Raw genomic sequence first — 26,094 nt, forward strand, 5'->3', positions numbered from 1 at the left:
AAAGGACTGTAAAGGAAAAAGGAGACGTAGCAGTGGATGGAGGATTTTGCAGCAAGCAAAGGCAGCTGTAATCTGGAGAAGACACTCAGGGAAAAAAAAGAAAAGAGATGTGGAAAGAATGTTTTATGAAGTTTGCCATATGATATGCTATTTAAATTCATCCTTCTTCAGTTTATAGTGTTAAAGTGAGTTTAATGTGTTGGTTGTAGTCTTTTCTAATAACACTAAATAGAAATATTTATCTGTTCAGGTAAAAAAATCTTTCAACCATTTACCATCTGAAATCATCTCTAGGCACAAGTGGTACACGGCCAAGTGTGGAGACAATAGAGGGCTTAGTTAGGATCAAGAGCTAGGAAACTGCCATCCTGAAGTCAGACAGATAAGAGGCAATAGAAGGACAGGAGAGCAACCATGTGGTGTCCTGGTAATCAAGAAAAGACAGTATTTCCAAAAAGGGGATCCTGCTGCTAAGAAGTGAGAAGAAGGCAGAAAACTGACCCTTGGATATGGCAACATGACAAGTAACACCAACAAGACCATTTTTGCATGCCTGATGGGAATGAAATCTAGATACAAGTAAGTTGAAGAGTAACCTGAAGGTTAAAAAAAAAAAAAAAATACAACCATCTGCATAGGAAAGCTTTATGAGAAGCTTTTCAGTGTAGGAGAGCAAAGAAAATATAGTTGCTGGAAGGAGGCCTGTGAGAAGAGGAACTCCTTCTTAAACCCAACAGAAGCAAAACAGAAATGGGAAATGATGCAAGAAGGGGGCATGTTTGACATTGGTAGCAAAGGCATAGTTTTTATGAATGAAGTCATAGTCTGAGATCGAGGGCATGGAGGTGGGCTAGGTTACTGATTCTTAAATGTAGCTGCAAGTTGGAGTCATCTGGTGAGTTTTCAACAGTGCTTATGCTTAGACCCCATGCCTAGAGATTCGGATTTAATTGTATAGGGTGAAGCCAGCACATTATGAGTTTCTAAACCTCCCCAGGTGATTTGCATTGCAGCAAACTTTAAGAATTACCTGGTAAGGTTTTTGAGGATAGAAAGGGGGTTCACCATCAACTATTTGCATAAGTCCAGACTACCTGCTATATGGAAAACAAAAGAAACAGGAGTCATTTTCTGCTTCTAAGGAAACTACAAATCTGTAAGCTGTTCAGAAACCTCAGATCTGGGGCAGTTGGGTGGCTCAGTCTGAGCCTTTGGCTCAGGTCACGATCTCTGGGTCCTGGGGTGGAGTCCCAAATCGGACTTCCTGCTCAGCAGGGAGTCTGCTTCTCTCTCTCTCTCTCTCTCTCTCTCTCTCTCTCTCTCTCTCTCGCTGTATCTCCCTCTGGCTCTTCCCCACTGCTCATTTTGTCTCTCTCTCAAAGAAAGAAAGAAATCTCAATCTGCTCAGGAAGTAAGAGGATAATTTAGAAACATTAGCAATTTGAATAATTTTTATTATTTTTTAAGCATATTTTTAAAAATTAGGGTAAAAACCATATTCTATTGGGCAGAATCAGGAAAATAAGGGATCAATTTTAGAGGTGATGGTTCAGGGAAGGCTCATTAAGGCTCATTAAGGAGAGTATTAAACTACATTTTGAAGATGTGAAGAACAAAAACTGGAAGGTGTTTGAAGGACACTTCAGATAGGGGAAGCAATATGAGTACAATGAGGCGATCAAGGAAATCTGGAGAAAACATATTTCTGGGTAATTGAGGGACAAGGTTGGGAGAGAGAATTTTCACTACATATCTTATTTATTTATTTATTTTTTACCTTTCAAATGTTGAAACATATAAAAGTGTAACTTTTTCAAAAATAAGTAAGTAAGTAAATAAATAAATAAATAAACGATTTTAATGTAAAAAGAATGATGGGGACAAAAGTTAAGAGTAGGGAAAAGTGAGAGTGAGGAAATGTGGAAGAGGAGTTGTTAAAGGTACTGTAAGTGCCAACAGTATCCACAGGAATATGTGTTTTCTCTATCATTTCACCTGAAGAGACAAAATAACAGCTTAATCAAAGAAACTCTAACATCACTGTAATGAAATGAGACTTAGCAGACCCAAAGTGAAAAGATGTAGAACTCTGTGTTTGTTAGGCTGACCTAATCCCTCTACTGAGGGGAACCCATAGAGTCAGTGAAATGTCTTTCTTATTGCTGGCTATTAGGAAAAAGATCGCTTTTGTTATTTACTTTTGAAGTACTTTGTAGCCCTTAAGCCATTAATTATTTAAAGAGATATTCGTGTTCTTTCATGTGGTCTCTTGCTGAAGAGAGGACAGGGGAAAAGCACGGGTTTTCTTCAGTTCTCTTTTCAGAACCCAATATTATATCGTAACGACAACTTTTCATGAATGCAGGATGTTGACGTGTCTTAAATAGTTTAGAGAAAAGCTGCATTCTAGGGCTTAGCAACACTGAGTATTGACTGCAAGTTTTGAGATTATAAATAACTGAAAACAGTCTTTTAAGTCACACCTAATGCTGCCTCCTGCTCCTCGGTCTGGAACTAAATTTACCTGTAAGTTTTTTAAGAGTTAAAACTGTATGAGGTGCTGAAATAAAACAAACACAAAAAAACTTGACCTATTGAAAAACAATCTGAGGGGTTTGAAGCGGCAGGGGGTGGGAGGTCGGGGGAACCAGGTGGTGGGTACTAGAGAGGACACGGGTTGCATGGAGCACTGGGTGTGGTGCAAAAATAATAAATAATGTTATGCTGAAATTTTTTAAAAAATACTATATTACATAAAAAAAAACTTGGCCTATTAAAGATAAGACCTGAAACAGTAAAACTGAGGTATAATCTGCATTGTGAGATTAATTTTTTTACCCTGTTATTTTTTAATGAGCATTTTCAGTTTGTTTATTTGATTTATTTTTAAAAACTGATATGATATTTTGGGGAGCCTCAGTGGAACAGGCAGTTAAGCCTCTGACTTCTGGTTTTGACTCAGGTCGTGATCTCGGGGTGGTGATTTCCAGCTCAGAGCTGGGCTCCAAGCTCAGTACCAAGTCGGCTTGAGATTCTCTTTCCTTCTCTCTGCCCTTCCTGCTCATGCTCAATCTCTCTCTCTCTCTCTAAAATAAATAAATCTTTAAAAAAAGTTTTTTTAATCCATATATCATTTCACTTCTGTAAAGTGACAATGGTCATGTGAAATACTGCTGTATCCATTCTCCATGCTAGTAATGTTTTCTCTTGGTATGAAGCTCGCGAGTTGAAAAAGTTATCTCCCATAGTTCGTGAGGTCTTTACAATAAATAGCCCTGTTCCCATTCTCATTTTGCCCAACAGAAGTGCCCATACTCTGAGGGTGATTTGACAAAATGTCTCTTTAGCTGGGAAGTATCAGAGTCAAACCCAAGTTGTCTGAATTCAATTTTCCGTTTTTTGACCCCACGACTGCCTCATCGCTTCTTCCTTTATGTGGCCTATATTGGTACCCTGTGAACTCTCACACAATTTCCCTGCATGTTATTTTAGCATAACGAGAGCAAGACAGAATTAACAACAAAAACATTCATATAGATGAGCTTATCTGTTAAATATGGCTCAGTGAAACCTCAAACAAGAAAATATCCTTTACATGATAAAACCAGAATGGCTGAGAAGCCAGCCTGGTTTCTTCAAGTCAGATACTGGGGTTACTCATTATTAAAAAAAATTTTAAAGGGCAAAGCTATGATGCAAAACAGTTTGGGCCCGAAGCAAGGAGCAAACTACATGACTACAAAGCAAGGCTTAGCATTTTTTTTCCTGTTCCACACAAAGATACCATTTGGAGCAGTTTTGTCACCTTTTAAAGAAATTTTTTGAATGTCTCCTGAAATTTTCAAAACATACTCAGTTTTAACAATCATCAATACTTTGCTTCATTGTTTCTCTCTCCTATACTTTAAAAATCATTTTATGGGGGGTGCCTGCATGGCTCAGTGGATTGGGGCCTCTGCCTTCAGCTCGGGTCATGTTCCCAGGGTCCTGGGATCAAGCCCCACATTAGCCTCTCTGCTCAGCGGGGAGCCTGCTTCCTCCTTTCTCTCTTTGCCTGCCTCTCGTCTACTTGTGATCTCTAGCTGTCAAATAAATAAATAAAATTTTTTAAAAAATCATTTTTTGGTTGGAACATTTGGAAAGTAAATTTCAGAAGTCATTACATCCGTCTCCTCAGTATTTGTGTGCATGTTTTAAAATGATAACATAGGGGTCATTTTCTTACATAACCATGTGCCGTTATTTTATCTAATAACATTAACAGCAATTCCTGAATATTACTCAATGCTAAGTTCATAATCAAATTTTCCACATTAGCTAAAAACTTAAAAAAATAAAAAGAATATAAAAACTATTTTTTTAAAGATTTTATTTATGTTTTTGTTTGTCAGAGAGAGAGAGCACAAGCGGGGGATCAGCAGGCAGAGGGAGAAGCAGATTCTCCACTGAGCAGGGAGCTCAATGCAGGGCTCGATCCCAGGACCCTGGGATCATGACCTGAGCTGAAGGCAGACTTTTAACTGACTGAGCCACCCAGGTGTCCCTAAACATTCTTTTTAAACAATTTAAAATCTCTTAGTCTAAAACAGCTTTCTTTTCTCTCTCTCAACCTCTCTCTTCTCCTCCCTCTCTGATCAATTCTATTTTCTTATGGAGGAACCAGGTCAATTTCCCACATCCTACATGTGGCTTATGCTCCCTTGCATTGCCTGTCTGTTGTCCTTCTTTGATTTCCAATGGCCTAAACACCTGAATAGAACGAAGTGAATTACACAGCCCCATCTATAAAGTATTCTTTTAAAAGAATATTTCACATAAACTTAGAAATAATGTGACTCTCCGTCTTCAGTAGAATATACTATAAAGATGATAGTTCTACCACAGACTGATGACTTTTGAAGAATTAATGTGAAGGTTGCAAATGGGATTTTAATTCTAATTCTATTATTTCTTCTGTGTTTATTGGCTTGAATTCTTCTCTTTAGAAGGATTTTGTCCCCGGCGGCAACTAGGTAGCTCAGTTGGTTAAGCATCTGCCTTTGGCTCAGGTCATGATCCTGGAGTCCCAACTGGAGTCCTTCAGCAGGATTCCTGCTCAGCGGGGAGTCTGCTTCCCTCTCTGCCCCTCATCTTGCTTGGGCTGTCTCTCACTGATGCTGTCTCCCAAATAAATAAATAAAATCCTTAAAAAAAAAAAAAGAATTTCATCTTCATCAACTAGCTCAGTATAAACTGAAATGTAATTCATAAAATAGCAACAAGATAAATATTCTCTTCCTCACCTTTAATTATTAGGGTAACGAGTTTCCTTCCTTTTTCTTTCACCTTCTCCTCTATCTGTGCTCTCTTCTCCCTCTTCTTTTTCCTCTTTAATTTGAACTCATTTCTTTTTCTAAATTTAATGTGTTTGACTTAAATTTATGGTCATTATTCTTTTGATACTTGAATTACCCCAGTTTGGCCAATGGGAGATTTTTCTAACTTTTTCCAGTGTTCTTTTTGCAGGGATCTATACCCTTTGATGGTGTCCTTACTTTCTGGGAGAATATAAGGTCATAAGCTTATCATGTACATTTCCTGCCCCTATGGAGTCTGCCATTTCTCCAAAGATTTCTTTAAGTGGAAAATGGTATTTAGAAACCAGGATCTTGTCACTAGGGATATTGACTGCTATTGGCTTGTCATTGCTTCTTAGGCTTCTTCTTGAACAGAGCCAACTCTTGGTTTCCGTTCAAAGTCATGATCTCAGGGTCCTGGGATTGAGCCCCTCATCAGGCTCCACACTGAGCCTGGAGTTGGCTTGTCCCTCCCCCTCTGCTCCTCCACCCTCTTTCGGTCTCCCTCATAAATGAAGAAAATCTTAAAAGAAAAAAAAAAAGAATATGGCAACAACTTAATACCTAGTTAGGTTTATTTAAGTCAGTTTATCTCAATATTTACAGTTTGCTTATTAGAGTTCTTTTTATTATATAAAAATATTTATAACCCCCTTAAAGTAAAAATTGTGAAAAAAGTTTGCTTTTCCATCCCTGTCTTTTCTTCCTTCCCTCTCACTATAATTTTTATTAATTTTTGCTCTATTCATCCACTATTGTTTCTTTTTTGCACATATGAGCAAATATCCAGACTTTTACATAAAACATAACATTCTAGATATCGTATTCTGTACTTTATTTCTTTCCTTTAATGATATATTTGAAAGATTACTGTATTTCAGTGTACAGAGGTTTTCCTCATTCTTTTTTACAGTTCTATCTTACTTCATTATGCCAATGTATCGGTTTACTGATGTGTTCCATGTTAATGATAATTTGGGTTATTTCCAGTCTTTTGCTATTATAAACACTGCCACAATAAGTAACCTGCACATGAGTACTTTGTGTTTTTCAATGCACAGTATTTTTTTAAAAGTAGGAGATAATGGAAACAAGAATTCTTTAGTAGAATTGCCACAACTCTTTCTATTATATAGTTTTAGCAAATGAGAGGAGCATTCTAATTACAATGGACCACACAGGTATAGATCTCTCAAAATCGAGCTACCCTATGAGCCAGCGATTGCACTACTGGGTATTTACCCCAAAGATACAAATGTACTGATCCAAAGGGGCACGTGCACCCAAATGTTTACAGCAGCAATGTCCACAATAGCCAAACTGTGGAAAGAGCCTAGATGTCCATCAACAGATGAATGGATAAAGAAGATGTGGTGTGTGTGTGGGGGGGAGTCTGTGTGTATACACACACACACACACACACACACACACACACAATGGAATATTATGCAGCCATCAAAAGCCCCACAAAATCTTGTCATTTGCAACCACGTGGATGGGACTAGAGGGTATTATGCTAAGCAAAGTAAGTCAATCAGAGAAAGAATTATCATATGATCTCACTGATATGAGAAATTTAAGAAACAAAACAGAAGATCATAGGGGAAGGGAGGAATAGAGGAATAAAAGAAACAAGTGGAACCACAGAGAGAGACAAACCATAAGAGACTCTAAATCTCAAGAAACAAACTGTGGTTTACTGAAGTGGATAGGGTGGCTGGGTGATAGACACTGGGGTGGGTATGTGCTATGGTGAGAGCTGTGAATTGTGTAAGACTGATGACTCACACACCTATACCCCTGAGACAAATAATACATTATATGTTAATTAAAATAAAAAATAAAATAAAAGTTTAAAAAAGCCACATTTGTTTACAATTGATTGTTTTGTGGCTGTAAACTAGGTGTATTAGGTAAAGAAGGCTAACTGCTCTGATAAACAACAAAATTGTGGTAACAATGCAATAAAATTGTTGATTTGGTGTTTCTAGTTGGCAAGTAGTCTTTTGTATGACCAATCTTGAGAATCTAAAATCCTCTCTTACTTTGGAGTCTCCTGCTTTGTGTACAAACCTCGAATACAGAAAAGGAGCGTGGAGAAGGCACACTCACTATTTAAAAGGCTTGCTGTAGAAATGACACATTCCATTTCCATACCTGGACAAGAATCGATCACATGGCCATCCCTCCTTGCAAGGAAGCAGGAGTTCTAGTGGAATGTTCAGGAAGAAGAAATGGGTTTGGTGCGCAATGAGCCAGTCTCTGCCATTCTGGGCTCTGATTACCTACTTCACATTCTTCAGTGTATTTACTCAAATGTCTATATACAAATCTAAAACCCATATAAAGATCATGTCAGTGAAAAGGTGCTGTGTCCTTTCAAGACAGCCTTTGAAGTGTGTGCAGCAAATGGAACAAGGGAGCTTATGACAGGTGCAATTTTACAAATGCCTATATTTTTACATGAGCTATCATTCAAGGTAAAATTTCAGTACCTAGAAGTGACATGGAGACATTTGGCCACCTCCAAAATATGCAGTCTGATTAAAAATGCGTTGCTTTGTAGAAGTGGTTTTAAGTCATGTCTCCCAGTCTTTGAGGTCAATCAAATTACCACAGGCAACCAACGAAGAGTAGAGCCTCCATATTTCAGATCCTATTCATCTGAAATTTTCGATGTCATTGGAGATTGAATTATAGCTTGACTTATCCATATAGAATGTTCATAAACCAACTTAATAGAGATCACAAGATAGAGAAATTTTCAAATACATATTTTAAAAGTTCTTGAGCTTTGATATATTTACAAATAATTAATGTTATATAATTTTTTTAAAGATTTTATTTATTTATTTGACAGGGGGAGAGAGAGAGAGAGATTAAAAGAGAGAACACAAGCAGGGGAAGTGGGAGAGGGAGAAGCAGGCTCCCCACTGAGCAGGGAGCCCAATGGGAGACTTGATCACAGGACCCTGTGATCATGACCTGAGTCAAAGGCAGACACTTAAGGACTAAGTCAACCAGGCACCCCTAGAAATATTTTTTTAAGATTTTATTTATTTATTTGACAGACAGAGATCACAAGCAGGCAGAGAGGCAGGCAGAGAGAGGAGGAAGCAGGCTCCCCGCTGAGCAGAGCGCCCAATGCAGGACTCGATCCCAGGACCCTGAGATCATGACCCAAGTTGAAGGCAGAGGCTTAACCCACTGAGCCACACAGGCGCCCTAGAAATTTTTTTTTAAGGCAAATTTGGTATTTTTCCTAGGCAATATGTTTAGCAGCTACTTGGAGTGTTATATATATTCACATGTGAAAGTATTATAAATTTCTTATATATTTATATTTATCTAAGTATTTATCTTCAAGATACTGCATTTATCTTCAAGTACTCTGTAATTCATAACATTTATTAATTAGAACAAACCCTTTCTGCAGATTAGAAGTTCTACTATATTACAAAATCAGTGATGTGACACAAGTACTTCTACATTATAATAATATATAATAACACTGATTTGCCAGACTTTTCCCTCTCCTTACATATTTTGTAAAATTCCTAAATTGTCAGCTTCTTTTGCAAAAAGGTGACTTGTTTCATTTTTGAGACTTAAGATGAGTACACTGTTTTAATTTTAAAACAGGAAATAAAAATCTAAACAAAGAGCCAGCATGTAAATTTCCATATCCTGTGGTGAAATATGATAAATGACCTGGACAGCTCTTGCCTAGAGTTGTTGGATTAATCTATTAATGGAGGAAGAGATTGTCTCAGACCGTTTCCTGCTGAGATTCTGAGTAGTAGAGAAGGCTTATTGAAGAAATAAATGACTATTTCATGAAACATCAGGACACTAGAAGACAATGAAAACAGAATTCATCCAGAAAGAACAACACTGATGCTTTAAACACTGTGGTTCAGTTAGAGAGTTTACATATTTCGTTTAAGACATAAAGTAACAGGTACATATGGTCAAAGGCACTACTTAAATTCTCTTCTGAAAGGTTTTTCATTCAGAAAATTCCTTAAAGCAATTATAATAGCTAACAAGATGATTCTCAGTTAGTTAGCTGTATTAGTTAGCTTTCCCTGGATTGTTCAGTGCTAATAAACAGTTTCAAACTGCTCTCACCCCTCCACTGCCCCAACACACAAAAGAAAGATGAGAAAATCTAAGGGTCTGGAAAAGACTTTTGGCATCTCTCTTGAACCATTTACATCCAACTGAGAGGACCATGGGGTCACACTTAACTCTACAAAGTTTTAACAATGGGTGTGATAGCCACCCCTTTCATATGGTTTTTCCCATGGTATTGAGTTTGTGGAGGAGTATGAAGTAGAAATTTCTTGGCCTTAGACTCCTGTCTTTTTTTTTTTTTGTAGTGTTTCATTTTCCTCTTCAGGATGAAGATAGCATTTGGATTCCCTCTTATACTAAGATAACTACGTGGAATTTCAAACTTAAAGAAGTTAGCTTGTCTTAGTTATCTGTGCCTTGTAACATTGGGCATAAGAAATTTAAGTAACAGCCAAGAGTTTAGATAAAACCAGATTGAGTCTCAGAATCTCTGGCAACATCATTATTTTTGGTAAACAGAATAGTAAGGATCCAAAACTGATTAATGTTCATTTCCCACACTTGTGGAAATGTTTTGAACAACATCTTGTTAGATATTGTACCTATGGGAAATTTTCTAGTTTAGTATGGAATCATTATGCCCAGTGAGACACCACACACATTTCGCTTCCTTGGGTCTTTTCCTTTGGCTGCTCTTTAGCTCTCAATTGTAATCACAGTTTTCCTTGGTGCTGTCATCTGAGGTGTTCAATTAACTAAACAAGTAGGCCATTACACTGATGTGGCTCTAATGTCACAGCAGCCTAAAAATCTAAGCCCGTAAATGCCTCTAGGTTATGAAATAGAAAGTAAGATAACCAATGACAAATAGTCAACTAAGCTTTAAGCTATAGCCAATCAATCAATCAATCCTGCTTCCACACCTTCCTATGTAAGTCTTTTCCCCCAGCTCCTGTCAGTGGAGGGTCCCTAACTATTTCTGGTTTGGTGTTGCCCAATTCCAATAAATTTTTGTTCTTATAAACTCTTACACCTTTTAATATGCCTCAGCTTATCTTTTAATGGTTCTGATACCACTATCGAAATTTTTTGTTAGGTATACTCTGTGGGATAGATCTTTGAAAAATTTTCTTTTCACAAGCTCCTGCCCTTATTTCCAACAAACCTTCTTGAAAATTCCACTTGATTTCCTCTGTCAACTTAAATATTTCATATCTCTCCTAAATTTGTTCTTCCTCTCTCTACCCTCTTGGTTTCCCCATTTCTTTAATTTTATTTTTTAAATTTTTTATTTTACGTAGGCTCTATACCCAATGGCAGGACTCAGATCCATGGCCCCAAGACCAAGAGTTGCAGGTTCCAGTGACTGAGCCACCCAGATATTCCACCCCATTTCTTTAGATGCTACTTCAGATCCCAGACCACAAATGTAAAAATCTAGGTATCTTTTTTGATGCCCTTTCATTTATTTATGTCCACCTCCCATGCCTTCCTGAATGTCATACCCAGTCAGCTACTAAATCTTATTGATTCTTCTTTCAAGATGTTTTACATCCTTCTCTTGGCTACAGTGTTAGACTGGTTTTAGGTTTTATATCTAGGTGACATATATCATCTTCGCCAGGTTTCTAACAGAAGTTTTCCCTTTTATGATTTGCTTTATACTTCATGCTATATTAGAATCTTAAAAGCAATGAACACTGTATCTTCCCTTCTCAGAAATATAAATTGGTTTCTCAGTTCTTCAGGGTAAAAAGTCTGCTATCTTTCTCCAAGATTTAGGCTGTTGACTTACTGTAATGGTTAAGATCAAGTTGAACTGCAAGTGACAGACAATCCAAAATAAAAGTGATTTGAACAAAACAGATGTAAAAGTTCAGAGAGAACCAGGGCTGGTTTAATACTCCATACTACCACTTGCTTTTTCTATTTCATTATTCCTTCGTGTGTTACTTATATTCTGAAGTTCATTTCATGGTCCAAAATGGCTTTCCAACTCTATCTTCATTCCAGTCTGCAAGAAGAAGAAAAGGGCTTGTCTTTTTTAGGGAAATTTCCAGGACGGTGTGCCTACTGCTGCTCACACCCTTTGGTGAAAATTTATTTTTCTGGCTGAATGTACTTATATTCTGATGAGCAAGTGCCCCACTAAAAATTGAAAGTGCTATTCCTCAAGAAGTTGGGAGAATAGATATAGGGATATGACCAGGAATCTCTTCCGCACCTAACCTTCTAGCTGCTGCTTCTTTACACCAGTCTGCCAGTCTAGTTAAATTCTCCCTGGGTCCATTTAAACATAAACGCTTCAGAACACTCCAGTTCACACTTGTGTCTGTCCTTTAGAGAAAATGTTGATTTGGCAACCAATCAGGAACTTATTTTGTAACAGGCTTATTAATGGAGTCTTAATGATTAGAGCATTGCTTAAATTTTCCTCCTTGTCTAATCCTTTCAGCTAGATCAAGGAAGAACCTAAGCTCTACATAGCCTATCTCCCAACTGTGATTGCTTGGCATGTTGCCTGGCATACAGTACAACTTAATGACTATATTCTAGTTTACCTAACAGGCTGGGAGCACCAATCTGGCATTTATCACACCTATTTCTTTATTAGGGAGGGATTATGCATCAAGCGTTTTGATGCACAGTATTTACTATTTAGCTGGTGGGATAAGTTATAAACTACTAATATAGGTGAAATCTTATTTGGGAAAACGGGATCAAAACATAGACTCCCTCCCTCTACTCATTAAATCTTAAAGACCAATAATAGGTAATGAAAAGATATGAGAAAAAAAAAAAAGACTCAATTTTTTTTACTTTGAAAAAGCAGGTTTCCAAACATTCTGAGGACTGTTAGGTATAGAAAAAACAAATTTAGTACTGTATTAAAAGATATATTGGGCCCCCATGACCTTTGAATTGTTTTTCCTGAAATGGCTATGGACTGGAGTAGAGTAGCTTCAGCTGATCTTCTTTGTAACCTACACTTTGAACTTCTGAATTAAGTATATGAAATCTGTGGTCATGGGAAGTATATAACTGGGCAATTGGGATTTTAAAACTATGGCCTTGGTTTCATCAACACTGTAAACACATAGATTTCTCTTAATGTAATCATCTTTATATGATGAATTCAGGGAGGACTACAGCCTTTGTCCCACAAATGTTAATACACTATTCCATATGTTCTTTTTTAAAGATTTATTAGTGAGAGAGAGCATGCTCAAGCAGGGATAGCAGCAGCAGGAGAGGAGAGAGAAAGAATCCACAAGCAGACTCCCCAGCTGAGAGCAGAGCCTAATGCAGGGGCAGATCCCAGGATCCAGAGATGAAGACCAGGGCTGAAACCAAAGTTGGCTGCTCAGCCAACTGAGCCACTTAGGTGCCCCCTCCCCCATATTCTTTATACTTCATGAAATCCTTTCACAGTTCTATGAGGTTGGTTTATCTGATGTTATGAATCCCTATTTGAAGAAACTGTGGCTTAGAGTTTAAGTTACTTCAGGCTGTATAACAAGTGTGTGCTACCCAGACTCGTTCCATTTTTCTTGTTTTTGTTTTTATTTAACTCTGGGTCAGTATGTTGTATTATATCACACGGGAACTCAGAGTCCTTGAAGGCACATTCTTTCCTGAATGTATTAGATAGTGAGAACTAGGATTCTAATGTGGATTACCTAAAAAGAAGAATTCTGCCATTATCTATCTAGGCTGATACCTTTTGAAATAACTTGTTTGTATTTGCTTAAAAATACATGTTTAAAGCAAAATGGTATTCAGAAATTTGAGATTCCCAAATGTGACAGTCTCAAATTCTCACCATAAAATGTAAAAATCAACAGTAGTTAAGGCTAGTGCTTGAGAGGAGGTAATAACTGGTCATAGAAAGTTTGGCTGAGTTAGGATAAGGCCATTAAGGAGAGAATCAATAATAGTGAGGTCATCTACTTCATATGTAGACTTTTATGGCAAAAGAGGACTTAAATAACCATTGGATATGGCATTGTACAAAATAATTATATAGCTTTGGCAATATACATTATATACATGTAGTAGTATACACACAAGTACAGGAGAGATGATCCAAGAATATTAACATACTTGTAGTATGCATTTTCCAGAGAAGCAAAAAGAGTAGGTAATCACAAAACTGCTGGGAAAATGAAGAAACTGATGTTGTCCTGCTATCAGAAGGAAGAGGAAAACCATGGAAGGTATTAAACCAATTTAGGATTTTAGTTTGGAGGATGGATGTCTTGGTTGTGTATACATAGGCAGTTTTTAGGAGAGATGATCCAAGAATATTAACATACTTGTAGTATGCATTTTCCAGAGAAGCAAAAAGAGTAGGTAATCACAAAACTGCTGGGAAAATGAAGAAACTGATGTTGTCCTGCTATCAGAAGGAAGAGGAAAACCATGGAAGGTATTAAACCAATTTAGGATTTTAGTTTGGAGGATGGATGTCTTGGTTGTGTATACATAGGCAGTTTTTAGGCTTGCCATTTTCAAATCAATGGAAGACAATGTACTGGACAGGAAAAAATATTTAGGAATCAAAAATACTTTATTTCACCCCTCCCCAGCATCCAAGGTAGAAGATAATCGTAGTTATGATTGAGTGCTTATTGTGTGACAAACATATGCTAGAGGGTACATTGAATGCCCTCTCCTTTACTCTTTCAACAACCATGTGAAAATAGGTGATACTATACCCTTTTCTTAGAACTAGAAGTTCCAAAAGGTTAGTAAGTATGATAACAGTGAGAAAGAAGAGCAGAATCTATTTCTACCTGTTCCTGAGCTCGTTCTGTTAAACTCTATTCAGTGAGGCAACAGTGAATTCCTTTAGTTGGACCTCGTAACAAAGAGAACATAGTCTCTAAACTGGAAAAGGTATTAATGTTGGCGTGTGAGTTGTTTATCAGAAAGGCCCAGTGGAGCCTAGGTTAACTGTTACATCGGGTCCCACAGCTTTTACTGCCATTGTATCAGTTCGGTGGGGGAACTGATTAATTCTTCTATTGATGACATCATGAACAATTCCTCAGTTCCAGGGGGTGGGGGGAGCGATAAAAAACCTTAGTATTGAAATTATTGGGGATCTCTTCTCTCGAATTTATCTTCCAGAAATGGAGAATTCCTCTAATTTGATAAAGTCTTTCAAACTGAAACTTTAATGTACTTAATACATATTTCAAAATTACTTCATGTCGGAAACACTGTTAAAGTGTAATAACTCTAATTATGAAAGATTTACATCACCAAAAGCATCTGGAGATGCACACAGGTGTTATTAATCTATTAGTTGGAAGGCTAAGTAACTGGCATTATGATAGTACTCTGTGTACAGGACTATTTTTTAAGCCCACCATTTGCAATTGATTACATGGACCATCTGTAACTGTCTGTGAATCATGTTAGGAGTTACCCCACTGACATTTATCGAACATTTGTCATGTAGCAAAATGTCTTGTATAGAAAAGTTGACACATAATGGCTTTCAGGTTTCACTAAATCAACTTTAGATACCAGGCTGTAAGTACAACCCATTGATATGTAGTCTCCAGAAAAATACGGTTTATGATTCGATTAGGAAATACAGCCTCACCCCGAGCCCTCCGCGCGTAGAGCAAAAGGTCTTTTGTGACCAGAGAGGTGACTTTGCTCCACCGTTTGTTCCCGTGGAACTCTCGAGTGGCGTCAAAAGTGGCGAGGAAAGAAAATGTGGGACATACAGCTAAAGATGACGTGGGAGCAGCGGGTCGCGATCCTTCGGGCGGCTGGGGATTTGCTTACGGGGAAGACGCGAAATCTCTGTAAAGCCTGTGGTTCACCGAGGAGTGAACCATTCTCACTCCACGCGAACGCGCCACCTGTCAGACCAGAGGAGACGCTGGGGATGGAGAGGGCGGCGGGGAAGAAGGTGCCCCGGGTCCCGGCCAAAAAAAAAAAAAAAGGCTGTGAGCCAGCGAGCGGGTCTCGGCTCTCGAAGCGCTCAGGTCGGAGTGACAAAGCAGTGGGGTTAGGGGAAGGAGTGCGAGCTAGATCCGGAGGCCACAACACGCAGACCCCGGGATCAGACTGGGAGACCGCGGGCGCCACCGCGTGCCCCTCCCCTGAGCCAGCCTCTCAGCTCCTCCTCCCAGACACGTGACCACAGCCGGCGGGTCTCCTCGCTCCCGCAGCGTAGCTCGCTCTGTTTCTTCCCTCCCGCCGCCGTGCCCTTCGTCTCCTCAGTTCCCATCCCTCCGCCCTCCCCCCACCTCCTTCCCCAAGCCCCAATAGCGGCTGGAGCTGAGGAGTGCCCGCCCCTCTGCCCTATTCTTCGCTTGTTCATTGGCTGAGGCTTCAAGGACGCGTCCCGAGGGCGGGTGGCAGCCATTGGTGGGATGAGCAATCCGAGTTCCCGGATGAGGGAACATTCAGCAGTATAAAGGGAGCGGGGAAGGCGGGAGACAGCGCAGTTTGAATCGCGGTGCGACGAAGGAGTAGGCGGTGGGATCTCGCTGGCTGGCTGACTAGTCCTTTCTCTGCCTTGCTTGTTTGAGCTTCAGCAGAATTCGAAATGGTAAACTTCGCGGAGGCGCTCTAAGACTTCGCGGGTTTTTGCCGATGGGAGAAAAACCCGTTACACACGGGAGATGGGGGTGAAGTGGCGACGGTTGGGAACGCGCGGAGACAGGATTTGGAAGAGCGGGGGGAGGTGTTTTGTCGGCGGCGAGCGGAGCAGCCTCCGATCTCGCGGCGGGCGGCGACGGTTGGGTGGCGCGCGCAGCGCCGCTGGGGGCCGGCGGGCGGACGGAGGCGCGCGGCCGCGGCGGGCGCGCTGCGGGGGGCGGGCGGGCGGGGTCGCCCTTGCGGCGCGCGGCTGGCCGGAGACCCCGGCTGGGCACGGGGCCGCGCCCGGGCCGCGCCGCGGTGGGGGAGGGGCGCGCCGCCCTGGTAATCCTATATTCCCCATTCCTCCTTCGCTCGCGGGCGTGTGCGCGCCGCAGGCTGGCGGTAAGGCTGGGAAGGACTCCGGAAAGGCCAAGACAAAGGCGGTTTCCCGCTCACAGAGAGCCGGCTTGCAGGTCAGTGGTGGTTCGTGCAGTCTGGGAATTGTGGCGTTTTTCTTTCCACCGCTTTTCGTGTTTATCATCGCTCTAGATGGGCGTTTCGTCCTTGCGTGGGTGATGCGGTGTCGCGACTTGGTTTGCCGATACGATAAATATCGGAGGGGGGGGCGATCACGTGTGTCGATGCTGGGGCGCGTTGCTGCACCAGCGTATATGCTCCTTGGTTTGGCGCGCGTGTGATATTACCATCTTTGACTCTAACATCTTTGTGCATTTATGTTTGTGTGCTTAAAATTAAGTTCCCGGTGGGCCGTATTCATCGACACCTGAAATCTAGGACGACCAGTCATGGACGTGTGGGCGCGACTGCCGCTGTGTACAGCGCAGCCATCCTGGAGTATCTCACCGCAGAGGTAAATGGGTGTACGCCTATAATCTGGAAAAGGTTTTGGGGGGGTTGGGGGGAGGCGGCGAGAGGGAAGGAGGAAAGTGATGCAAGAAAAACTCCCAGGCCCTAAACGCGGCTAGAAGCTTCTGAGAACGCTAGAGGGGGCTGGTGTTCATTAAGGAATCCTTTTGAGCTTGGTTGAGTTTGTTGCTCTTGGAAATAAAATTGCGTGCCCCCTTTTGCATGTGTTGCCATTCAGGTAGTAGGGGAAGACATCATTTGGTAGACTTACCTTCATGAAGATTTGATTCTACTCTGTGGGCTTCCGCTTTAAGGAAAGTTGGAAGGAGATTGATTAGAATCTGCCTTGTAGGTACTTGAATTGGCAGGAAATGCATCAAAAGACTTGAAGGTAAAGCGTATTACCCCTCGTCACTTGCAACTTGCTATTCGTGGAGATGAAGAATTGGACTCTCTCATCAAGGCTACAATTGCTGGTGGTGGTATGTAAATACTAAAATTTTATTCCTTCGTAGAAAAAACTTTGTAGCTCGTTATTTTTTAGTACAGAAGAACCCATATTTTTGTGGATCTTAAGTGTGGTTGCATTATGAAATTTGATTTGTGTATGTAACTTAGTGAATATTTACATACTTGAGTTTTGCATTTAAAGACCTTTTCCAAGCTGAACATTAAACTGACTTAGTTTTATGTTTTATGTGATGTTTATATATATTAAAAAGTAGTATTAATCGCTGTTCCTCTCCTAGGTGTCATTCCACACATCCACAAATCTCTGATTGGGAAGAAAGGACAACAGAAGACTGTTTAAAGGATGCCTGGATTCCTTATTATCTCAGGACTCTAAATACTCTTAACAGCTGTCCAGTGTTGGTGATTCCAGTGGACTGTATCTCTGTGAAAAACACAATTTTGCCTTTTTGTAATTCTATTTGAGCAAGTTGGAAGTTTAATTAGCTTTCCAACCAACCAAATTTCTGCATTCGAGTCTTAACCATATTTAAGTGTTACTGTGGCTTCAAAGAAGCTATTGATTCTGAAGTAGTGGGTTTTGATTGAGTTGACTGTTTTTAAAAAACTGTTTGGATTTTAATTGTGATGCAGAAGTTATAGTAACAAACATTTGGTTTTGTACAGACATTATTTCCACTCCAGTGGATAAGCTCAATAAAGGTCATATCCCAAACTCTTTGTGTTTTAAATTTGCTTGATTGTAATGGGAATTCCTTTCTTTTGAGTAGGGATCTCATACAGCAGTTAACATAAGCCTATTTATTCTCTTGAGATGAACTTGGTACAACCAAGTCAGCAGACCCAAGTGTAATTTTTTTTAATGTTATGTAATGAGCTATTAAAAATTTTAAAACGTTGGCAGGAGCTGCAGTGGGGCAAGTTGCTGTTTCTTAGGCTAAGCTTGGCCATCTCAGTTTGTTGGTGGTGTCTGCTCTGTGATCGCATCACACTGGTGGTCTATTGCTTTGGTGGATTTGGGGAGGAAGAGGGCATTATAGCTACCTCCACAGAGGGAACTGTAAGTTTAGACTTTGGAGATAATAGATTTTCGTGTGCCTATGGTGTTTTGAAGTTTACTTGAACTAAATTTGTCAGTTAACATCTTGGTGGGGGGCTTCATGCTCTTCCCATTTTTCAGAAGAGTGTCAGTATTTATTTGCAAGTCCTGAATTACATATTTGCATGCTGACAATAGCTTGATTGAACATGGTTAAAAAATGAGTATTTTTTGGTTGGGTCGAGTGGACCATTTTGACACTTGATTTGTGAAATTCCTGTCCTAATCTGTTAAATTTGGATGACATTACCAAGCAATAAGTGGTCCCTTTCGCCCCACCAAGGAGACCCAACATGACATTAAAGATAACGAGGAAATGCCATGAAAATGGGGGAAAGGAAAAATCCAACAAGTCATTTTCTGTGGTGGAATATATTTAAAGGGGGTGCCTTCTTGTTTTGGTCATAAAGGATTTGGATTAGGGCTTTTCACCGGAATAATTTGCAAACTGCAAATAAAGTGTTAATATCTTTTGGAGGTACCGAGAAGCAATTTAATGCAATATGAGTCAGGAAAATGGTGTGTAGCTGAAATTAAAAGGAAATAAAACAATACCGTAGTTAGGGTATAAAAGGATACTGTGGTTAGGTCAAACGGCGCTCTAATGAGCTGAACACCTGTGCCGGAAGCACTTCCTAGGGACTGACAGCGCGGTACTCACCTGACCGAAACCTCCCAAGGCTGAAGGGGCCTAGAAGCGGCCCTTTGATCCCTGGGATTTTTCCCGTAAACCAGCGGCCCCAGCCCCCATCCGTAGCTCCGGCCGCCCGGAAGGCGGGCTCCCGCCTGCGCTGGCCGCGTTGGGAGGTCAGGGGGCACGGCGCTGCGAAGGCGGGAGGCCCGGTCCCCGCCTCGACGGAATCCCCCGGCGGGCAGCCGGGCTGGTATCGCCCGCCTACTCCCCCCTTACCCCCCCCCCCCGTCTCCGGCGTTGGTTGGCTCCGAGCGTGTCGGCGCCGCGCACTGACAGCCGAGCCGGCTCCGACTCCCAGGCCCGGGAGCTCGGTCCAGGAGCCCGGAGGGATGAGGCTCGCGCCGTAGGGGCCCGCGGGGGGCGGGGAGGCCGCCGTGAGGAGGCGGAGCTGTGAGCCCGCCAGTCCGCCCGGGCCGCCGCCGCCGCCACGGTGCCCTGCTCTCCTCCCCGCTCGCCACCGCACGCCCCCACCCCGGGTCGGCTCGCCTCCGCCGCGGCCGGGCGTCCGTTTCCCCACCCCCACCCCCTCCGTAGCTGCGCTACCGGAGGAAACGGAAGAAAGCGCGAGCCATGGAGGGGAACCGGGATGAGGCGGAGAAATGTGTGGAGATCGCCCGGGAGGCCCTCAACGCCGGCAACCGTGAGAAGGCCCAGCGCTTCCTGCAAAAGGCGGAGAAGCTCTACCCACTGCCCTCGGCCCGCGGTGAGGCCCTCAGTGTCCCTTCCCTTCCTGCCGGGTCCCCAGACCGCCGCGTAGTCCGCCCCCGCCCCCACCATCGCCCCTCCGGGAACCGGCGGCACCCCTGGCCTGCCAGACCCTGCCGCAGGGCCCCGGGAGGAGCATCCCGACACACCCCCGCCCCGGCCCCGACTGCCCCGGCCTGGGCCTGGGGTGGGCTGCCCGAGATTCCCTCTGCACTAGCTTGCCTTCCAGATGCCGGCTCTCAGCTGACAGAGTGCTGCCGGTGCTCGGGTCCGTTTTGTAAAGGTCTAGCTGTCATTCTGCCAGGAGATTCCTCTGACCCCGTCTTACCTGAGAGGGGCTTTATAAATGGCTGTTCGGTTGTGTGGCCCCCTCCCACCGCATCTTAATCCTCAAATAAGGCCTAGGCCCCTAAGGAAGTGAGAGGAATGGGGGACTCTGGTGGCCCCTGTACAGGTCTCCGTTCCACCCCACCTCTGGGCTAGAACCCTCTTCCCAGAGCAAACATTTCGAATACCTGAGATGACATTGCTTTTCCCCGGTAGAGCTTTTTTGTTTTGTTTTGTTTTGTTTTATTGGTTGGTTGTTTTTTTAGAAGAGAGGAGCACAAATTTGGCAAGAATGATAGTCAGCAATGATTTCCTGAATAGTATCTGACTGATACTATTTGATAACACCATAATTATGGATAAATCAGGCAAATCACTAAGGAATACCATACTGGACTGACTTATTGCCCTGTTCAGGTCCTGCTCTGTAGGCTTTAAAGTAATAATAATAGCCAGCATTTACTGAGCACTTTAGTGCCGGGCCTTGTGCCTAGTGTTCTGTATAAAATATTTCATTTACTCCTCAGAACAGTCCTCTGTAGAGATGGAATTTGTTTAACCGGGTTTACCCATGTGTAAACATTTTTTGATGAATGAGTGAATCAGTGAGTGAATGAATAAAAATATTTCACCGAAGATCAGAGTAATTAGTACCAAAGTCAGAGTAGTACTTGAGCTTTCCAGCTCCAAAGAGCCTTTAACCATCATGCTCTATTATCTTGCCATTAGAATACTGTTTCACTGGAGGTTCAAGGTATTTCTAGGTTAAGAAAATTAATGATAAGTTAATAAGAACGTGAGGCTGTTTTATTGTTTTCTCAATTTTTTTATATTGTTGAACCCCTTGTATTCTTTGTTTTCTCTGTCATTTTTGTTACACTGCTGTTGAATACTGTACCAGAGAGGACAGGAAAAGGAAGTGAAAGGAAAGAAAGGAGTTAATATTTTTTTAAAATGTGGCACAAATATGTAACAAAATTTACCAAATCATTTTTAAGCATTTGTTTCAGTAGTATTAACCATTTTTATACTGTTGTGTAATAGATCTCTGGAATTTTTCCTCTTCTAGAGCTGAAATTCTATACCAACAAAGCAACTCCCCATTTTCCCTGCCTGCCAGCTTTGGCAACACTGTTCTTTATTTTTTAAATTCTACTACTTTAAATATGATCTGTAAGTGAAATCATACAGTGTTTATTTGACTGGTTTATTTCACTTAGCATAATGTCCATGAAGTACATGTTGTAGCATGCGATATGATTTTCTTTTTTAAGGCTATATAATATTTCATTTTGCGTGCGCGCGCGCACACACACCCCAACATTTTCATTCATCTGCCAGTAGACATTAAGGTTGTTTTTATATTGTGGCTGTTGTGAATAATGCTGCTGTGAACGTGGGTGTGCAAGTATCACATTGCAAGTTTCTTCTGCTTTCAGTTCTTTGAGATACATACCCAGAAATGGGATTGCTGGATCATATTGGCAGTTCTATTTTTAAATATTTGAGGAACTACTGTACTGTTTTCCAAACCAGTTGCACCATTTTACATTCCCGCCGATAGTGTGCACAAGAGTTAGTTTTTTCACATCTCCTCACCAAAAGTTTTTTAGATGTTTAACGGACTAGGCCACCCAGGCACCCTTACCCATTTTTATTTTTTTTTATTTTTTTTTTTTTTAAGATTTTATTTATTTACTTGAGAGAGAGAGACAGAGAGAGCATGAGCGAGGAGAAGGTCAGAGGGAGAAGCAGACTCCCCGTGGAGCTGGGAGTCCGATGCGGGACTCGATCCCGGGACTCCAGGATCATGACCTGAGCCGAAGGTAGTCGTCCAACCAACTGAGCTACCCAGGCGTCCCCACCCTTACCCATTTTTTAATTGGATTATTTGTTTTGTGGTTGAGTTGTAGGAGTCCTTTATATATTTTGAATATAAAGCCCTTATCAGATATATGATTTGCACATTTTTTCACCCATTCTGTAGGAAGTCTTTCATTCTGCTGGTTGTGTCCTTGATGTACAGAAGTTGTTAAGCTTCATGTAGTTTCATTTGTCTGCTTTTAAGCCTGTGTTTTTGGTGTTATATTTGAGAAACCATTGTGCAGAGTTAAAATTTGCATACTGTATGAATACATGATTTCATTTTAGCCATTATCTAGTACTAGAGGGACAGTTTTAACAGATGGAATACTTTGGCTTTTGAATCCTATCTTCTCCACTTTCTAGCTGTAACCTTAATCTTGGGCATAACCTCTGGTTCTTTCATCTGCAAAATGGGACTGTAATGTACTGATATCATGGGGCTATTGTAAGAGTTAAAGGACTTAATACATGGAATGCATTTAACAGTAAGCACTCAGTTTTGGGGGTATCATTTCTATTTAACAAATGTGAGGCTCTGAGAAGCTTTAAACTTGTGGCTTGTTATTCTTATATAAACAATTTGTTGTTTGCTTAATGATTCATTGAGAAATTTTATTCTTTCAGTGTTTTTTTTTTCTTCTTTCTTTCTTTCTTTCTTTCTTTCTTTCTTTTAAAGATTTTATTTATTTATTTAACAGGCAGAGATCACAAGTAGGCAGAGAGGCAGGCAGACGGAGAGAGAGGTGGAAGCAGGCTCCCTGAAGCGGGGCTCGATCCCAGGCCGCCAGGATCATGACCTGAGCCAAAGGCAGAGGCTTTAACCCACTGAGCCACCCAGGCGCCCCTCAGTGGTTTTTTTCTTAACTAAGCTCTATGCCCAACATAGCTTGAACTCACAACCCGAGATCAAGAGTCCTGTGCTTATGAACTGAACCAGCCAGGCATCCCTATCATATAAACAATTTGAATCAGTCTGCTAAAGGATACTGTAAGATATCAAAGCACAATACAGTTGTTGCTCTTAAAGACATGAACATAGAAAAAAATTAAGAAAAATAACTGAAAATTAATAGTACAATGTCTTGCAAAGACAGTTCTGTGATTACCAAGTAAAGTGGTAGGGTACAGTTGTGGTGTGGTCAGAAAATCTTAGTTCAGATGGAGACTTTGCCTCTAACAGTTTTATAACCAGGGACAAGTTACTTAACATCTCTAAGTCATTTTTTGTGTGAGTTGTGAAGGGTGAAATGTTATGTGTGAAATGAAGATTTTATCACAGGGCTGAGGTGAGCATTAGCTGAAATAAAGTTATGCTCAAATGCTTAGCAAAGTGTGTTTTACACAGAATGTTCTCAGAAGATGTTTAATGAAATAATTTAAGGATTTAGGGGAGGGAAAGATCTAGAACATTTGTTTAAGTCCTAAGAAAATATTTAGTGTAGAAAGAAATTGAAGCTATTGGTTAAAATGAAATTTTTAAATTTTATCGCTGAATTTCTCTATTCTTCTCCTATTCTGAAACTTTCCTATTCTTCTAGATTACTTCCAAATTCTTATAACTCAGGGTTTTGACTGAAGGTTCCTATGGATGTATTTTCCTACTAAGATAGGCAAAAGAAGACATTGCTTATTGACTTTCATTATTCTTAATCGGTGAATGGGAAAACGTGAGAGTAAATTCTAACCAAACTCAAGAATTTTTATCTTCTTTACATTTTATTTTTGCCAGGTGAGCATTTGGATTGATAAAACACTTTAAAAAGTTGGCAAGAGTTTTCCTTAGGGAAAACCTTGGTCTTAAAATGGATTAGGACATTATTGCTTTCTATGTTTTTAGTTGAGGATATTATTTTATGGATCATTTCAGTGGACTTCTAAGAGAACTGAATTTTACAAATATTCAAATATTTTCATACTAGGAGTTTGGTTTATGTTCAAAAGGATTGATATGTATGACTAGCTACTATATATTCTGGAAAAATAATGTCAGCAAGCAGAAAAGTAAACTACATTTTATTTTCTTAAACTGTATATTTATTGAATTATTGATATGTTTTGGACTTTCACAGAAGGATACAATCTCACTGTTTTAATGCTTTACATTGCTATTTACTTAGTATTAACTTTACTGTTTTATACTCATTGGGGCCAATTAGTATAGATATTTTCGTTGTTTGGTGTTTTTTTTTTTTTTTTTTTGAAGAAAAGCATTTTGATTGTTTTCAAGAATTCTTAGTAACTTGAACTAAATTGTGGCCTACAACTTCAAAAAAGGCTATCCTGTGTCTGCTTTAATGAATGGATAACTCATGTGTAATTTGCAGCATCCGTCTGCACAATAGCACTTAAAATAGTCCTCTATTTTTTTTCCCTCATATGGGAGATATATGTATAGAATTTTCCTTTTTTTTAATTAAGTTATTTCAAAATTTAAATCTAATAAAAAATTCAGAGTTCTATCCCTCTTTTGCCTCACTTCAAATAGTAAATTAAAGCTTTTCAAACTGTCATTACACATCTGGAGTATTAGCTAACCTAGTCCTTTTAAGGCAATTCCATTTTCTTTCTATTTCTGACTTAATTAAAATTTAGTGACGAGTACAAATTATACATTCAGAACAGTTACTTAGATAATATTGAGTTAAGTGTTATAAATGATCTCCAAATTTCAGCTAATAGCCAAACTGTTTCAGACATTATAGTTAAAGAAAGAAGACTGAATTTGGTTTTGAACCTTAATTTAATAGTTGTGTGACCTTGCATATGTAACTATTTTTTGGAGCTTCAATTTTCTCATCTCTAAAATGGGGATACCTTTATTCAACACACATTTACTGAATCCACACTTCTTTGTGGTTATCCCGGGAGTCAGTGAACAGTAAGACAAAGTTCTTGTCCTTCTAGAGCATACATTCTATAGAAATGAAGTATGACATATCTGCTAGACATAATAATGACTTAATTCCTGTGATTCTCCTTTCCTTTCTTGAAACTTAGTTATCTCATCTATAATTTTCACAAGACTATTATAAGAGTTTTGTATTAAGTGCTGTAAGAATGTCATGCATTATTACTAAGCCAAAAGTATTTGGGTGTACTGCCTTTGGGTCAACAGTATAATATTTATTTTCTGTCATTTTTAGATACCTGTTTGAGCACAAAATAATTGCTTTAAGTTAGGATTTTTCTCCATTTAGATTCAACTACTCATTCCATGCTTAGTTAACATGTGGTTCTCCCTCTTTTGCTGCATTTATTCCTCGTGCATATAGCCGTACTTCTCCTAGATTAAAAAGTCTTGCCATCACAAACCATTTTAGTCTTAATTATCCTTTTTACTCCCCTGGTATCTGACAGTATTTGCTTTGGCATATATAAGCTTGTATTTTCTGAAATGACACCTGTTTATATAACTTTATTCCCTTCAATAAAGATGATTTGCTAAATAATTAAATGAAAATCTTATAGCTATGTGGCTTAACATGCTAATATATTCACAAATGAAGCTTTTCAATAATCAGGTAAGTATGCAAATATATATGTAAAAATTGTCACTAGCAAAATGTGGAAAGAGTGTAAGTGTTCATCAGTGAGAATTGTTAAATAAATTACATTGCATTCAGATACTATGCACCTATTAAAAATAATAATGTGCCTCAATAATTCTCCATCCACTGATTCCCTCACCCTGCTCATTGGCCATAAATCCCCAGCTGTCTTTGCTGAATTTGAAGTTAAACCTGATTACTCCCCTATTGCAGTAATCCTGAATAATAAATAAATAAATAGTGACATGGACCGATATTTTGCTAAAAACTTAAATGCATGATGTTTTATGAATTAAATAAAGCTAAGCTATCAACACATATAGATTATTCTAATTTTGTTTAAGCATACATAAAAAACTCGACAGTTAACTAGAGTAACTAAAGTCAAATATACCAAAATGGTGAGTGATTTTCTTGTGTGGGATTTATAAGTGATTTTTACTTTGTTGTGTCTTTTTTAATGAGCTGAGAAACATTACTTTTGTAATTGCACAAATA

At 40.0% G+C, this 26,094-nt stretch overlaps 2 protein-coding genes across 4 annotated transcripts in view; both read left to right on the plus strand.

The window, feature by feature from the left end:
• Positions 1 to 15,586: 15,586 nt before the first annotated feature.
• H2AZ1 (H2A.Z variant histone 1) lies at positions 15,587 to 18,072 on the plus strand. The gene is made up of 5 exons (XM_082729080.1): positions 15,587 to 15,987; positions 16,415 to 16,492; positions 16,777 to 16,890; positions 17,239 to 17,368; positions 17,636 to 18,072. The coding sequence occupies exons 1-5, from the start codon at positions 15,985 to 15,987 to the stop codon at positions 17,695 to 17,697; spliced, it is 387 nt and encodes a 128-aa protein (XP_082585206.1). The 5' UTR covers positions 15,587 to 15,984; the 3' UTR covers positions 17,698 to 18,072.
• A 1,317-nt stretch (positions 18,073 to 19,389) lies between these two features.
• DNAJB14 (DnaJ heat shock protein family (Hsp40) member B14) overlaps positions 19,390 to 26,094 on the plus strand; it is a 48,395-nt gene continuing 41,690 nt past the window's right edge. The window contains exon 1 of one of the 3 annotated variants that reach the window (XM_082729071.1): positions 19,390 to 19,853. In XM_082729071.1, coding sequence (XP_082585197.1) covers positions 19,721 to 19,853 — 133 coding nt within the window. In that variant the 5' untranslated portion in view covers positions 19,390 to 19,720. The remainder of the gene's footprint in view (positions 19,854 to 26,094) is intronic. The other 2 variants (XM_082729074.1, XM_082729073.1) reach the window with 2 other exon arrangements.

The sequence above is a fragment of the Mustela nivalis genome, assembly GCF_964662115.1.
Source record: "Mustela nivalis genome assembly, chromosome: 4".
Classification (NCBI taxonomy): Eukaryota; Metazoa; Chordata; class Mammalia; order Carnivora; family Mustelidae; genus Mustela; species Mustela nivalis.

Coding starts and splice junctions, on each gene's coding strand:
- H2AZ1 (XM_082729080.1), top strand. Junction 16,891..17,238: donor TGGAGTATCTCACCGCAGAG/GTAAATGGGTGT, acceptor TCTGCCTTGTAG/GTACTTGAATTGGCAGGAAA. Junction 17,369..17,635: donor GGCTACAATTGCTGGTGGTG/GTATGTAAATAC, acceptor TTCCTCTCCTAG/GTGTCATTCCACACATCCAC.